The 17,439-nt window shown below is 43.2% G+C and overlaps 1 protein-coding gene across 1 annotated transcript; it reads right to left on the bottom strand.

The window, feature by feature from the left end:
• Positions 1 to 279: 279 nt before the first annotated feature.
• On the bottom strand, positions 280 to 16,300 carry ndufa11 (NADH:ubiquinone oxidoreductase subunit A11). The gene is made up of 4 exons (XM_038777437.1): positions 16,174 to 16,300; positions 10,578 to 10,670; positions 7,558 to 7,680; positions 280 to 456 (listed from the first exon to the last, which is right to left on the bottom strand). Exons 1-4 carry the CDS (start codon positions 16,250 to 16,252, stop codon positions 344 to 346), a joined length of 408 nt encoding a protein of 135 aa, XP_038633365.1. The 5' UTR covers positions 16,253 to 16,300; the 3' UTR covers positions 280 to 343.
• Positions 16,301 to 17,439: the final 1,139 nt, after the last annotated feature.

Genomic DNA, 17,439 nt, shown 5'->3' with positions numbered 1-17,439 from the left:
CATAGGCTCCAGTTAGGCAAGTCCAGCTGAAAACAAGCTTCGCTTTAATGTCAATGCTTGAATAGGAAAAATGGTCAACTTGGGTGAAATAACGAGCTGGAAAACTGTTCCATCTGCAGGGCATGCACTGCGAGGAGAGAAAACAATACACAGTCAGCCCACATTTCAAAAGATGCCCTAGAGAGAAAATGAAAGGGACTGAAAGTCAAAGCTACTTTACTCATTTTGCAACCCAACACACATGTACTTGGCCGAGGTTCACCATTAGTGACACTGAGGTTGAATTATATTTTTTTTATTGGACAGAATACACTATATTACAGTTGTGCTGCTTGAGCTTTTTTCAAAGTTTGGGAGGTCCCGATATGCGCCAACCTTCCATCTTGCCCATCTTTGTGAGAGCTGCAATTACGCCAAGACCAAGGCAGGCTGAGGTACCAGTCATGTAGCTGTGAGCTGTGGAAAGAGACAAGGTATTCCAGTGTTAAAATTCTAACAGTTCTGATGAAAGGTCATCAACCAGAAACATTAATTCTCTACACAAATGCTGCCAGACCTGCAGAATTTCCAACATTTTCTAATTCTAAAATACAAGTCATTTTTCACATTACTAAATCTGAGTAACCAATACAGAGCATGAAACATTCTGTACCTACTCAAGAGATCACTGCACAGTGAAAAAATCATTAACTGGACACACAATATGGAGACCAACATATTTGAAACCTTGTAATAGCCACATCAGAGCCCATACTATGAAAGGCCATTACATTGAAGTATACTGGAAGTTTTTCAAAAGCAAGCTGGGACATAGAAATCAGCGTACAGAGTTTCAAATGTTAATTGTTCAATCACAAATCATGGGAACTGCTAGAGTGAGAACATTACCATGTTTGGGCCTTAAAAAGTGTTCACAAAACCATCTATCTGGCGCTATCTAGTGGACAACTTAAGGAACAGCAGCTCTCACAACAACCAGTCAACTACACTGGTCCATTAAGTAGGGTCCTTCGATTGTGACTGTAACTCAGATATGGCTCTCAAATCCAACTGGACGAAAAAAGAGAGTGGGGTGAAATGTTAATTCAGATACTCTTCAAATATAAACTACTTCTAAAGAGTTCTCACAATTGGAAATCTCCCAATTCCTCATCCCCACCACTTCAGAGGCCCCTTCGAGTATACATTTGTTACAAGTGCCAGCATGCTTTTGAATTATTACTAGAAGGTTTACGGCACTACTGACTCCTGTGTTTAATATAAGAACCTCAGGATGGGCAACAAAATTAAAAAGGTACAATTCTGAGGCAAGAATCCATCGACATGATTTCAAATCAGATCACCACATCAGTCCAGTAATTCAGCTAATGTTCTACTCAGGATTAGTCAGTCTGACACAAGATCTGCTTACCAAAATTGAGCAAGGGGCCACAATTCAAACAGAATATTAAATTCATACTGAAATTACTAATACCTTAATTCTATCATATATTTTGTGGAGATGCCGGCGTTGGACTGCGATGACCACAGTAAGAAGTCTTACAACATCAGGTTAAAGTCCAACATGTTTGTTTCAAACACTAGCTTTCAGAGCACTGCTCCTTCAATTCACCTGAGGAAGGAGCAGTGTTTCGAAAGCTAGTGTTTGAAACAAACATGTTGGACTTTAACCTGGTGTTGTAAGACTTCTTACTACTATCATATATTTTGGCCAAGAAAAATGTGAGTAACTCTACCATAAAGGCTTATACACACTGCCACACACACTGAAGAATTAATTCAATTCAAAACAAAATAATCTATGCCAAGTGCTGAAGGAGGAGAATAATATTTTTTCGCTTCAAAGATTTCACTGCAGATGATTGCTTCATTGATTGAAAAAGTGTTTTTAAAACAAAGCCAATTATGGTGTTATGAGGGAGTGGGGAGTTTGTCTGAGGGAGATTAGGAAATTGGATTAAAAGATACAACAGTAGATATACAATGTTAATAAATATTTGAAGAAAGAATTCATATTTTCCAACATTCCCTTAAAGGATAAAATTTCCACTGAAAAAATGTTACAAGCATTGGTGAAAAAAGCAGTTTGAATCTTGGCAAAGTGAGCATTTATTCTAACGATTGGGAATGTTTTATTTGTCAGCAGAGTGACCAGGAAATTGATAGAGGGAGAAATTAGGATACGAGAGTAAACTAATAAAAAATTGTAAAATCTCTTACAATCTGTTCTTATATGTATAGAAAAAGGATGCATGTCCAATAGGTGCTCTGATAGCGATTGTTGTGGTGTCCGTAGATATGTCTTTGTTTCCCTACATAGGAAGTTTTTAAACTCGCATGTGTCTTAATTTGTTTACCCCGGTCAGTTGGAACTTCTTGGTCAGTTCCTCTAGTGTTGCCAGTCCGTTGTCTGTGTAGAAGTCCCTAACTGTCAATGCTCTTCTCCTCCCTCCCCCCCCCCCCCCCTCCCCCCGCTGTCCTGTCTCCACCTTTTGAAGGCAGCATCCATTTTGGTTTGCATGAACCTGTGGTTTTTGCAGATGGGGGTCTTAATGGACATCTCAGTTAGACTGAAGTGCTGTCGTAGTTGATTCCACAACTGGAGTGTGGCTATCACCACTGGGCTCGTTGAGAGTCAAAACGGTGAGGAAGGGAGCGCTGCCGTGGCCAGGGCCCGAAGGGATGTCCCCATGAGGAGCCCTCCTCCTATCTTGCCCATTCGGCCTTCGGTTCCTTTATCCATGATCTGTTATTTTCAATGGGGCATTTAAACTCACCTGCTTCAGAGCAGCTAGTGTTCTAAAAAAAACAGGGATTTGTCCTCCTTTGTTTCAGTTTTTCTTTACACTTTGCTGCTGGAGACAGGACAAGCTTCACTGCTCAAGTCTCTTCCAGCCTGAGTCAGGAAGGTCAGGCGAGATAGCCGCTTGAGAATTTAAATGTAGGTAAATCGGTACAGAATGACAATCCACTGTTGATTGCCACTCCAAGGAAGTTACAGTCCAACATTTTTTTTTAAATGAAAGTTAAGATTTATATAGACCCTCAAATTTTTTTTCAATAATTTACCCATTGCTGAGATTAGCGTGATTAGCCTGTAGTTACTTGGTCTATCCATTTTGAAATAATGGTGCAGGATTGGCATCCCTCAGGCACCATACCTGTAGCCAGAGAGAATTGGAGCCGAGTCCAAGTTTTGGGTGCCTTACTTGAGGCAGGATCTGAAGGCATCCAATGGAGTACAGAGGAGATTCACAAGAATGACTCCAGGGATAAACAACTGTAGCTATGAGGATAGATTAGAGAGGCTGGGACTGTTTCCCTTGGCGTAAAGAAGGTTGAGAGGAGACTTGCTAAAGGTATTTCAAGGTCCTGAGGGGTATGGACAGGGTAAATGGTGAGAAATTGTTCCCATTGATGAGAGCATCAAGAACTAACGGACACAGATTCAAAATAATTGGCAAAAAGAGTGAGTGAAAGTGATGAGGAAAACCTTTTTCACCCAAAGGGTGGTTGGAGTCTGGAACAACCTTGCTGAAAAGCAGGTTCGATTGAGGTATTCAGAAGGGAATTGGATTTCTCTCGGAAAAGAATGTGCAAGATAAAGGGGAGATGGCGGAGGAATGGGGCTGGGTAGAGAGCCAGTCAAGACTCAAGGGCCTAATGACCTCCTTCTGCACTGTACAGTTATGTGGGAAATTATGGTCAGTGGTTCCGCTATTTCCTCCCTTTCTTCTCTGAACAGCCTGGGATACATTTCACTTGGGCCAGGTGATTTATCTACTTTCAAAGCTATACCACTTATTACGTCTGTCCTTGATCTGTTTACCCATCCAATATTTCACACTTCTCTGAAGATAAGATGGCAAGCATTCATTAGCATTCAGCCAGGGGCTGGTTTAGCACACTGGGCTAAGTTGCTGGCTTTTAAATCAGACCAAGGCAGGCCACGTTCAATTCCCGTACCAGCATCCCTGAACAGGCGCCGGAATGTGGCGACTAAGGGCTTTTCACAGTAACTTCATTGAAGCCTACTTGTGACAATAAGCGATTTTCATTTCATTAAGAACCATGCCCACATAAAGGGGCCCTCTGCATCCATGCACAGGTTACCTTTCTGATCTCCAAAAGACCGTACTATCCTCTTGCACTTTTATGTACTTGCACAACATCCTTGGATTGTCCCTGATTTTGCTTGCCAACATTTTTCATGACCTTTCTGCTTTCCTAATTTCATCCCTACATTTACTACATACCCCTAGGCTTTTTGCAATATATAGTTCTTGGCATCCAGCATAACCTTACCCTACTCTGCTTGCGGACATTCAGGTGGATCTGGATTTCAGAGTTGCTCCCTTTTACTTTGTGGGAGCTTATTTATTCTGAATCTTTGGTATCTCTTCCTTGAATGTCTCCGACGGCTCCGACAGAGATTTACCTCCAAGTACACACTCCCAGTTTACTTTTGCTGAATCACACCTCAAGCTTGGTAAAATTCATCTTTCCCCGATTAAGAAATTTTACTCCTGGTCTTTCTCTGTCCTTTTCCTTAACCATGCTAAATCTAACTGAATTATGGTCCATACCACCAGAACGTTCTCCTGAAAATATCTTCCATCTGCCGAACTTCCTTCAGAACTGGGAGTGCTGAAGTTGGTACTAGGTGACGAAACTGGAAAGTGAGCACAGCATGTTTTACCCAGAGGCGCACAATTATCCTAAGATCATCAGAAATAGGAGTAAGTTACTTGATTCCTCGAGCCTGCTCCGCCATTCAGTAAAATCATGACGGTTCAAAGTCGGGCCGCCACTCTATTTTCCTGCCCGTTCCCCATAAGCCTGGACTCCTTTGTAGATCAAAAAAATTTCTAACTCAGCCTAGAATATATTTAACGATCCAGCCTCCATTCCTTTCTATGGAAGATAATAACAAACAATAACAATCCTCAGAGAAAAAAATCCTCCTCACCTCCATCTTAAATGGAAGACTCCTAAATTTGAAACCGTGTCCCCAGTTCTAGATTTCCCCACGCGGGGGAAACAACCTCCCTGTCAATCTCCCTCAGAGTCTGTAAGATCACCTCTCATCCAATGGGTGTAGGTCCAACCTGCTCAATCTCACCTCCTAAGCCAAACCCTCCAGCTCAAGAATCAGCTTTGTGAACCTTCTCTGAACTGCTTCCAATGCAAGCACATCCCTCCATAAGTAAGGAGCCCTAAGCGACACATAGAACTCTAGGTGCAGTTTAACCAATGTCCCGTACAACCGAAGCACAACTTCCCAACTTTTAGACACCATCACCCTTGAAATAAAAGCCAATATTCCATCTGCCTTCCTAATTACTTGCTGTATTAGCATACTAGCTTTTTGTGATTATGTACAAGGACACCCAGATCCCTCTGCCCTGCAGCATTCTCTAGTCTCTCTCCATTCAAATAATATTCTGCTTTTCTATTATTTCTACCAGAGTGGACAAACTTACATTTTCCCACATTATGCTCCATCTGCCAAATATTTTGACAATTCATTTAACCTATCTATATCCCTTTGCAGACGGTGTCCTCCTAATAACTTGCTTTCTTACCTTTGTATTGTAGCCAAATTTGCTGAAGATACAGTCTGTCCCTTCATCCAAATCACGAAACAAATCATAAGTAGTTAAGGCCCCAGCCTTGATCCCTGCGGTACCCCGCTAATTAGTTTGCCAGCCTCAAAATGATTTGTTTACCCTGACTGTTCTTGTGAGTTAGCTAATCCATATTCCTATGTCACCCCCAACACCACAAGCTTTTAACGTGTGCAGTAGCTATTTTATGTGACACCTTATCAAATGCCTTTTGGAAATTCACACACATTATATCTCCTAGTTCCTCCTTATCCACTCTGCTTGCTACATCCTCAAACAACTCAAATAAATTTGTCAAACACTCTTTTTTCACAAGACCATGCTGACATGCCTGACTGTATTATGATTTGCTGAATGCCCTGCTGCTACTTCTTCAATATTAACATTTCCCAACGACAGATATGAGGTTCACTGGTCTGTAGATTCCTACTTTCTACATTCCTCCTTTCTTAGATGCAGGTGTTACATCTGCCGTGTTTCAATCCGCTAGCTTTCCAGAATCTAGGGAAGTCTGAAAGATTACAACTTATTAACCTACTATCTTGTAGCCACTTCAAGACTCTAGGATGTAAGCCATCAGATCCAGGAGACTTGTCAGCCTTCAGTCCCATTAGCTTTCTTAGCACTTGTACGTTCCTTCCTCCCACCTCTTAATTCTCTACTTTTTTGGGGGATGTTTTCAGTGTCTTCTACTGTGAAGACAGATAAAAATTATTGGTTTGAAGTCTCTGCCATTTTATTGTTTCCCATTATTATTTCCCCAGTCGTCTCCCCCAAAGGACCAAGACTTCCTTTAGCTACTCTCTTCCTTTCTACATACACATGCAAAAGCTTTTACTGTCTGTTTTTATATTTGCTCATTTTCTCTCATACTCCAAATTTTCCTCTTATTTTTAAGGTCATCTTTTGATGATTTCCTCATCTTCCGCACTACCTCTAATCATTACAGCATTATACATTTTTTGTTTCAATTTTGTAACATCCTTAACTTCCTTAGTTAGGCACAGATGGTGCATCCTTCTCATAGTCTTTATTTCTCAATGGAATATATCTTTATTATGAAATATCTACTTAAAATGTCTGCCATTGCTGCTCTATAGTCTTACCGTGTAAACCTTTTTACCCATTTCACTTAAGTCAACTCTGTCTTCTTACCCTTGTAAATGCTTTTATTTAAGTTTAAGCCACTAGCTTCAGGCCCAGATTTCTCACCCTCAAACTGAATATGAAAGTATATCCCGTTATGATCACTCTTAGATCCAGAAGATCGTTTGCTAGGAGGTTCATTAATCATTTATGTCTCATTACACATTACCAGGTCTAAAATAGTAGTGCCTTGGTTGGCTCCAGAATGTATTGTTCTAAGAAACTGTCCCAACTACTTTAAGAACTCATCTACAGGCTACCTTGGTCAATTTGATTCATCCAATCTATATGAAGATTAAAATCTTCCTCGATTACTGCAGTACATTTCTCATAAGCCCTCATTATTTCTTGATTTATATTCTGTCCAAAACCATAGCTACTGTCAGTGAGCTATGAACCTTGTGACTTCTTTCCTTTGCTATTTCTTATTTCTACCCAAACTTATTCTACATTTTAACCCTCCAAACCAAGATCATTTCTCACTACTGTACTGATCTCATCCTTCATTAACAGAGCCCCCTAACCCAGAATTCCTAAAGAGCTTTAATGTTGTTTCTTCACAATTCTTTCCAACTCTGACCATGTTTGTGGACTCTTTTCCTTTTACCACCTTCCGCCCAAAAACTAAAATATAGCCACAGAAATAGCAGTTAATGCAAATGAACTGTTTGCAGTGTTCATTTTTTTAAAAATAAAGTTATTTTTTGACAATCACTTTCCAGAACCTTATTAGAAATTTCTCGAAGAATTAAAGCACTATTAAACAGCTGTGACAAGCACTCACCTCTCACTCCGAGGATGATTCCTGAAGCACAACCTCCAATGAAATAATTTAACGGATCATCTTCAGTTCCTCGGATGTGCGCAGTTAGGCAAGTGGTCACTCCAAAAATTGCACCAAGTGCAGCTGAAAGTCAAGCAAACGGGCACGGGCTTATTAAATTCCTTTATACACAACCCTCTAAATAAGACGAGAAAAAGAACTTGAAGTAACTGCCAATTTCACAAGGCTTTTGATCAAACAGCAGTAAAAATTAATCGGAGTACATCTATTGAGAAGAAAGATTGAAGCTGCATTCAACACAATTGAATTTACTTGGGAAGTCAACAAAGGAAATTAGTACCCCTTGCAGTAATAGATCCACCGGCAGTATAAGACAGTACTCCATGCAATCATACTCTGGAGAAAGTAGATTTTATCTGAAAAGTCTTTTATTGCTCAGGATTTTATGTTCTTATGTAACATAGAAAACACCTTTCCTCAAATCATGGCATCCTCAAGTATTTAATATGTTCCAAATTTTCTTTGCCTTTATTTCTTTGCTTAAAAGGCAATTAGAATTTTCAGCAGGTTTTAAAAATTTAATGCAAATTGGTCTAAATTTAATTTACACTCTTCAACAAAATGATGGAAAGGGTCATTAACAGTGCTTTCAATGGGCACTTACTCAGAAATAACCTGTTCGTTGACACTCAGTTTGGGTTCTGCCAGGGCCACTCAGCTCCTGAATCAATTACAGCCTTGGTCTAAACATGGAGAAAAGATTTGAACTTGAGAGGTGAGAGTGACTGCCTTTGACGTCAAGGCAGCATTTAATCGAGTGTGGCATCGTGAAGATGGTTGTGGTTATTGGAGGTCATCATCTCAGTTGCAGGAGATCACTCCAGGAGTTCCTCAGGTAGTGTTCTAGACCCAACCATCTTCAGCTGCTTCATCAATTACCTTCCGTCCACCATAAGGTCAGAAGTGGGGATGTTTGCAGATGGATAGGGCGATTTTCAACACCCCCATTCGCAACTCCTCAGATACTGATGCAGACCAGGCCCTCACGCATCAAGACATGGACAACATTCAGGCTTGGGCTGATAAGTGGCAAGTTACATCTGCACCATACAAATGCAAGGCAATGACCATCTCCAACAAGCAAGAATTCAACAATCTTCACCTGACATTCAATGGCATTAGCATCACTGAATTCCCCACTAACAGCATCCTGAGGGTTACCATTGGCCAGAAACTGAACTGGACTCATGATTACAGAGCAGGTCAGAGGCTGGGAATTCTGCAACAAGTGACTCAAATCCTGACTTCCCAAAGCCTGCCTAGCATCTAAAAAGGCAATAGTTGGGAATGTGATGGAATACTGTCCACTTTCCTGGATTAGTGGGGATGAGGAGTGGGGATGCTCGCTGATCATTGCAGTGTCAGTATAACTCAACTCCTTGGATACTGAAGCAGTCTGTGCTTGCAAACAGCAAGACCTCAACAGCATTCAGGCTTGGACTGATAAGTGGCAAGTTCCTTCACTGTCACTGGGTTAAAATCTTGGAACTCTTTCTAACAGCACTGTGGCCGTATCTACACCACAGAAACTGCAGCGGTTCAAGAAGGCAGCTCACCAAGCTCTCAAGGACAATTAGGGATGGTCGGTAAATGCTGCCCTAGCCAATGACGTCGATGTCTAATGAATAAATGCACACCATGAATGCTCGGCAATGACCATCACCAACAACAGAGAATCTACCATCTCTGCTTGATATTCCTCACTATCAACATCATCAGGGTTATCACATTCCAGGAACTTAATGGAGAAGCCATACAGATTCTGTGGCTACAAGAGGTCAGAAGCTTTGAATTCTGTGGCAAGTGATTCAAATCCTGACTCCACAAAGTCTACCCACCATCTAAAAGGAATTAGTTGGGAATGTGATGGAATACTCTCTCCTTGCTTGGATAACTGCAGCTCCAACAACACTCATGAAGCAAAGATTAAGCTTCCCACTTGATTGGTGCCTCATTCACCACCTTAAACATTTATTCTCTCCACCACCAGTGTACAACGGCAGCAGTGTGTACAGTACTGTCTAAAAGATACAATGCAGCAACCATTAAAGGCCTCCTTCAATAGCACCTTCGAAATGCACGGCCTCGACCACACAGACAGACAATGGAGGCAGATGCATGGGAACACCACCACCCGAGAGTGTCCCTTCACGTCATCCACTATCCTGACTTGGCAGTTTATCCTCATTCTTTCAATGTCACTAGGTCAAAATCCTGGAACTCACTCTCTGTACTGACACCACATAGACTGCAGTGAGTCAAGAAGGTGGGCTCACCACCACCTCCTCAAGGGCAATTGGGGTTAAGCAGTAAATGCTGAGTTTGTCACTGACCTCCCCCACAAACATTCCAAGAGTCAATTAAAAAAAATTTTTGCAACCTTCAAGATTGCTGCCAACATGTACTTTGCTCCCATAACCGCATTGATGATGCAAACCGCCTGGTGCCCATTTCAACATTTACCAGCAGTCCTCGTGCTGCCTCACTGTCTAAAGCTACACTTACATTAATCACATCAACATCACTATGTAGGCATGTGGGAGCAAAACTGAAGCGATCAGGTGTCCTGACTTATACGCCACCTCCAAATGTTCAAAAACTGCACTCAATATAATACTCCCACTTGCTTGATATTTTAAACTTTTTATCTTTAGCTTCACTGATACCTTTACATTCAAGGTCACCCTGTGTTTAACTTCTCTTTAGTTGTGATATCAGTGCCGTACTGCAGACCACATTGACCTCGGCATTCAAGCACTCCAGAGAGTCAGTGCCTCTAAAGGATCCATGTAGCCCAATGGAACTACATTTCCAAAGGTCACAAGCATCAACAGTAAACCACAGTACACAAGTAAAATAATGAAAGTTCTTGCTGAAAAGTAGTTCTCCTGAGAATCATACTGAGTGAAGTTGTCTTCACAAATAATATTGGACTGTACCATAAACAAAGATGTCCTTACCCATAGTTAAGGTGCCATTGGCTGCTCTCTGCACTGCATCCACAACATTTGCAGGTTGAAATCCAACAATATGATAGGCTGAGCCAACGAGGCCTATGAAGAGAAGTTACAAGAATAAGATAATTAAAGGAAGGTCTGACATTCTGTAGAGAATGACTGTTTTATTGCTGCACAAAAGTTTCACCACCACAAGAATCTAGTTCAGGGGTGGGCAAACTTTTCCGTGCAAGGGCCACATTCAGAAATCCACAATTTTAAAGGGCCGCATAGTATATTAAGTAAAATAACTTCACCCGGTTATGATTCTGGGCGCCTCATATAGAACATAGAACAGTACAGCACAGAACAGGCCCTTCGGCCCTCGATGTTGTGCCGAGCAATGATCACCCTACTCAAGTCAACGTATCCGCCCTATACCAGTAAGTAACCCAACAGCCCCCCCCCCCCCCCCCCCCCCATTAACCTTAAAAAAAATGTTTTTAAAAAAAAATTTTTTTTTTTTAATGACTTGGTTGGCCGCATAAAGACCTTTGGCGGGCCGCATGTGGCCCGCGGGCCGTAGTTTGCCCACCCCTGATCTAGTTGCTGTAGCCCCTTTGAACGGCTGTCCGACATAGAAACAGATTAAAATGGCATCACTGACAGAATGGGTCACAAACAATTTCCAAATGTTACCCACAAGCCTGTAACTGATAATATCCAGAAGCTGATTGTTTTAAGGTTTGCCTCCCCTTCAGATGCAAATAATCATATCACTGAGTGGTCATTTTAACTGGAAGAGACGAGAGGATGCATTCTATCTAATCAACACACATGATTAATAACGTACTGTGTAAGATTAGTCTAATAATGGCAACTACAAGGATACGACGAGAGGGATGGCTAAAGTAGGATGGAAAAATAGGATAAAAAGGAAGATGGTAGAGATGCAGTCACACACATTTAAAAAGATATTTCATAGCTCAGAAAGAAACAGTCTATGAGAAAGAAACACCACCCATGACTAACACAGGAAGTTAAGGATGGCATTAAATTAAAATGGCTTACCATGCTCAAAGGATTAGTGGGAGGTCAAAAGATGGGGAGAATTTTAGAACCAGCAAAGGATGACTAAAAAATAAAAGACAGAGAAACTGGCAAGAAATAGAAAGACAGTAAAAGCTTCTAACAGTGTATATAAAAAGGAACAGATGAAACTAAGCACTGATAGAGAAAAAGGGAGAGAGAAACGTGGAAGTTGTTATGTATATTTATATTGTGTGGTAGTAATGTTATTAAAAAACGTTAACATACATACAAACAGTGTGTCTACTAAAGCTGTAATTAAAGAGTCGTAAAAGGTAACGTGATCATTCATTCCAACCAGGCTACAGATAATGGAATCGTATTTTGATTACTGGAGACTCCCTGGAGTGTAGGTAATTTATGAGGGAGTGGTAGTTAGTCCTAGCTAAGTAGGTCATGTGACATCTTGGTGGGATATGGATCAAGTAATTAATGGGAGGAGCCAAATGGCTGCTGAGAGAGTGGATGCATTGGTTACAATATTCCTAAAATTTATTAGATTCTGCCCTGCAGACTGAAAACCAAAAATGGAACATCCCTTTTCAAGAAAGGAGGGAAACAGAAAGCAGGAAACTACAAATTAATCTAATTTCTCTCTCAATCGGGAAAATGCGCGAATCCATTACTAAGAAATTAGTAGCAGGGGCGATCTGGTAGCACAGTAGTCAGCAATGTTACTTCACAGCTCCAGAGTCCCAGGTTCAATTCCCAGCTTGGGTTTCTGTCTGTGCGGAGTCTGCACGTTCTCCCCGTGTCTGTGTGGGTTTCCTCTGGGTGCTCCGGTTTCCTACCACAGCCCAAAGATGTGCAGGTTCGGGGGATTGGCCATATTAAATTGCTCTTAGTGCCCAAAAAGGTTAGGTGGGGTTACTGGGTTATGGGGTGGAGATGTGAGCTGAAGTGGGGCGCTCAATGGGCTGAATGGACTCCTTCACCAGGACTGTTGGAAAATCAAAATACAAATTCAGCAGTCGACATGGTTTTGTGAAAGGGAAAGTGTGTTTGCCAAGTTGTACTGAGAGTGGCAGACAGATCATTCCTACAGTACTGTGCACAATTTTGGTCTTGTAATGAACTCCAATTGGCTTTATTGGTTGGCCAATTGGAGTATGAGCTCCCTCAATGATCGCTCATTGAGGGGGCCCATATAATCACCTGTGTAGGCTTTGTGAGCAGCCTTAAGTTGACTGGACTGCTATCAGCACTGTTTGTAGCTGCTCCTGTAATATCGTTATTGTAAATAAATATTGGTGTGGTGACGGAACTCCTGCCTCCCGTGGATTACTACAGGTCTCAATAGAATACCTATTGTGCAGGAGGCCTTCGGCCCATCGAGTCTGCACCAACCCTCTGAAAGAGCACCCACATGCCCCGCCCTATCCCCATAACCCCACCTAACCTGCACATCTTTGGGCTGTGGGAGGAAACCGGAACACCCAGAGGAAACCCCCGCAGCCTGGGAGAAAGTGCAAACTCCACACAATCACCCAAGGCTGGAATTGAACCTGGATCCCTGGCGCTGTGATGCAGCAATGCTAACCACTGTACAACGGTGCCTCCTTACTAAAGAAGGGATGTACTTGCATTAGGAGCAGTTTGGAGAATGTTCACTAAGCCAATTTCTGGGACAAGAGATATGACTAAGAGAAAATATTCAGCAGGTTAGGCTGGGGTTGAACTGAATATACAGATGCAAATAATCTGGCGTGTTTTAAACAGTGATTGACTGTGGTGATGTCAAGCATATAGAGTGACGGGAACTGAAAGATTATGGTTTTGCAAGGTGGAGTAAATAGTGATTTATCCAAGACATGTAATGGACAAGCAATCTGACAGTTCAATTTAAATTCAAATCATAAATCTGGAATTATAAAGCCAATCTCAGTAATCACTGATCTCCTTTAAGAAAGGAAATCTGTTGCCCTTAGCCGTTCTGGCCATCTGACGCACATCAATCTGGTTGACTCTTAACTGGCCTCTGAATAACTTAGCAAGCCACTTAGTCCAAGGGCAGTTAGGGATAGGTAACAAATGTTGGCTTTGCCACGAAAGCCTACGTCCCATGAACAAACCTTTTTTTAAATGAGCCCCTCATATCTGTGCCAGCTCATTGCAAAGGCTATCCAATCATACTCCTCCTCTGTCCTGCAGTACCCACCCCACCTCACCCCCCTTATGCATTTATCCAGGGCACAGAGACAGGGGTGCACGCAGTACAAGACATTAGGGCCCGGGGGTTTGAGAAGCCCAGGCTTGGTATCCTAAAGGGAGTTCTTGTAAATGGAGTCTGAGCAGCAAGTGCTTGACCTGACTGGCTTTTTTTTAAAAAATCAGTACCGTTCGTCTGACTTTTATTTTATTTCACATCAGTTTCACTGGAGTTGCTGCGCTGCTACGTCTGACCTTCAGGCAGCTTCGTGGTTCAAATTTTTTTAAGCCAGCCAACCATGAAGCTGCCCGAAGGTGACAACAGACAGCACAGCATGATTGGGTGTGCATGTAGCGTGGGAAAGACAGATCCTGCTTCTCCCACTTATGCACTGGCTACAAAACCCTTCTCAATAACATTTTTCAGTGAATACAGATTTTGTAAAATCAATTACTCCAGGATTTATGCATTCAACTCGTGGGGAAAGAAATGAAACCAAGGGCATGGGAGATAAAGAGAGCACGAGAGGGAGGATCAGTTATAAAGCTTCCATCATCCATAATCACATTGGCCATGGTGAGCAAGAGATGGGTGAAGGTTAATATGGAAATATGTGCAGGGGCAAGAGCCAAAGCAGCAAAGGAGCTCTGTAGAGCGGTGTTTCTATTGGATAAGTAATTGTTTGTACACCCATTATACATCATCAGGGTTTTCAGCATTAAATTCACAAGCCTAAAAGGTTAAGCCCAGCATGCACGAGTCTTTCAGCTGCAATGAGCAATTTGCGACATCTTCTGGGGAGGTCAAGGAAAAGTAGAAATTGAAAGAGAAGTAAGGAGTCTCTGCCAATAACAAAGCTGGCCCTGATCTGGGGAAGCTGTCAATCAGCCTTGTGCTAGGATGGACCCGGCTGTCATCCACATCCACAGCACGTGCCGTTCCCAGGGAATTGGAACTTAGCTTCTTGTGATAGTTACCTTGAGTGAGGCAAGTGAGTTGAGTCCTGTGTCAGTTTTTCCAGGGAGGGAGAGGGAGCTCAGGCAGTGACAAGTGAATGAAAAGTCCCCTCTCCTCCCTCCCTTCTACAACTCTTCAACAAAGAAAGAGACGGTCTGTTATTTCTATATCGAACAGGTAGTGAAATATATGAAACAAAACCAGAAAGATTTTCTTGAACTCCCAGTTTGCAGGTATCGAATCTTTTCCCCAAATTTGAATTTACTGCCACAGTGGAAGGAACACATTAATGTGGAAGTTACTAAAATCAGTGTTATTGCCTGTGGTGTTATAAACACTGGGGGATGATCGTGATGCAGAGTGAGGCCAACAGCGGGCATTCAATTCCTATACCAGCTGAGGTTATTCATTAAGACTCGCTTTCTCCTCTCACCCGAGGTGTGGTAATCCTCTAGTTAAACCAACACCAGTCAGCTCTTTCCCCCCCATCAAAAGGGAAAGCAACCTATGGTCATCTCGGACTACGGAGACTTTTATTTACTTTTGGGGGCTGGTTTAACTCTGTTGGCTGGACAGCTGGTTCGTGATGCAGAGCAAGGCCAGCAGAGCAGGTTCAATTCATATACAGGCTGGGGTTATTCATGACCTCAGTTATTCTCAACCTTGCCTCTTGCTGGAGGTGTGGTGATCCTCAGGTTAAACCTCCAACAGTAAGTTTTTCTGTAAAGGGGAGAGCAGCCTATGGTCATCTGGGATTTTTATATAAAGTAAACAACTAACGGGATATTTTCCTGTTAAATTAATATTGCAGGATGCTGTCAAACTAAAATGTGTACTCTGGCTTATTAATAGTGACGTTGGGATAGTAGGGTGGGTTCCGCTGCTGCTCCTAATATTAATGACCCAAATTGCAACTTTGCTATGACCTTTCAGTGTTTGGTGAATCGTGAAATGGGAACAATATCATGCACAATTGAATGAAAAATGAAAACCGCTTATTGTCACAAGTAGGCTTCAAATGAAATTACTGTGAAAAGCCCCTAGTCATTACATTCCAGCGCCTGTTCGGGGAGGCTGTTACAGGAATTGAACCGTGCTGCTGGCCTGCCTTGGTCTGCTTTCAAAGCCAGCGATTTAGCCCTGTGCTAAACAGCCTCAGCTGTTTAAAACCCTCAGAGTGAGGGTTAAAGGGCGGGACCAGAAACAAGCCCATGATTGCTAAACCTGGGGCTGCATTTATCCAATCCCACCATCGAATCTGCTTCCAGCATCTCTTCAAATATTGCAATGGGGAGTGTGAAAGCAATCCCTCCTCCGGCTCTCTTGTCAATCAAAGGGAAAGGCCGGGGTTAGGCCAGCCCTTCCTTGCCAGCGATCCTTTACCGGCCGCTCTCCCAGGCCTTCCCCCTGTGCCCAAACACTCACCGATGCCGGCCCCGATCCGTGTGGTCGCCCAGGCTTTGCTGGGACATTCCTCGCCATCCGCCGCGTCCCAGTAGCCCATCGCCGCGCGGCTCAAGGACACGGTCACTGGGTGGGGGTGGGGGTGGGGGTGGGAGGGGTGGGGGGGGGGAACCGGCCGTCAGTACCGCGAGACGTCAGCGGCGGCAACGTCACCACGTTCCCGGCCGTCAGTCCCGGGAGACGTCAGCGACGACAACGTCACCACGTTCCCGGCCGGCTTCCGAATGCGGCCGCGCGCATGCGCAGTGAGGTCACCCTCACGTTTGAAATGGGAGGCGGGAAACTGGTGCCGTTGGTCATTGAGGGCAAGGTGTGAATGTGCAAACTCACACCCTTTGCACAATGGTTGTGTAATTGGCTACCCACAGGGCATGGCCGGATAAGGATAAAAAACATATAATCGGTGCCAGCATAGGGGTGGGGTGGGTCATAGGGGAAGCTGAGTTTCTGGATGAGCTGAGGGTGAAAAGTGGGGGCCTGGCCAGAAGAGCCTTGGAACAGTCCAGTCTGGAGATGACAGATGCAAAGGGTTCAGCAGCAGGTGGACTGACTGAGGCAGGCGATGTTAGAGAGGTGGCCAGCCCATTGAGTTAAATAAGATGGCAAGGTTACAAACGGTGTGGTTCAGCCTGAGACTGACCAGACAGAGAGATGGAGTTGGTGCATTGCGAACACAGTTTGTGATGGAGCCCAATTTCATAATTGTTTATTTGGAGATTAAATTTTGGCGCATGTCAGAAAAACACCAATACATAACAGGCAGTGCCAAGGTTCGAGAGGGGGTGATGTAGAGTTGGATGTCATTAGACTGCACCTGAAATGCGTCATTGTGTTTTGGTCCAAAAGTGTGTTGTGCAATCCCTTTAGAATGTTCCCAGGTAACAGTCCACCCAGCGATTGTCCTGAAGGGCTAACTTCCCACTGACAATTGTGCTGGGCTGGGAACCATCCAGCAAAGCGATTTTAATCCCTACCTTGGGATGCTGCTCCCAATTTAACACATAGTTACTCGGATTGTCAGAAGAAAAAGGTCGCGTTACAGCCGCTAGTGCCATTAAACGGTGTGTCCTTTTTCAATCCGCTCCCTTTGCACTCCACCACTGAAGCCACTGACCTGCTTCACATCTTCAGCCTCATCCGGCCTGAGACAGGAGGTCGAGCGAGATGGGCACTTTGGAATTCAAGCGCAGGAAAGCAAGGGTGGCAATTTCCTGCTCATTGCCACTT

Source organism: Scyliorhinus canicula, chromosome 18 (genome assembly GCF_902713615.1).
Source record: "Scyliorhinus canicula chromosome 18, sScyCan1.1, whole genome shotgun sequence".
Lineage (NCBI taxonomy): Eukaryota > Metazoa > Chordata > Chondrichthyes > Carcharhiniformes > Scyliorhinidae > Scyliorhinus > Scyliorhinus canicula.
The sequence above is the reverse complement of the archived record's forward strand: the minus strand, read 5'-3'. Positions and strand labels throughout refer to the sequence as shown.

Excerpts from the sequence above, each read along its gene's own strand:
- ndufa11 (XM_038777437.1), bottom strand. The coding sequence starts at position 16,252 with ATGGGCTACTGGGACGCGGCGGATGGCGAGGAATGTCCCAGCAAAGCC. Across the intron at positions 7,681-10,577 it reads CAATGGCACCTTAACTATGG|CTGCACTTGGTGCAATTTTT; the intron begins GTAAGGACATCT and ends CTTGACTTTCAG. Across the intron at positions 457-7,557 it reads AATCATCCTCGGAGTGAGAG|CTCACAGCTACATGACTGGT; the intron begins GTGAGTGCTTGT and ends CTCTTTCCACAG.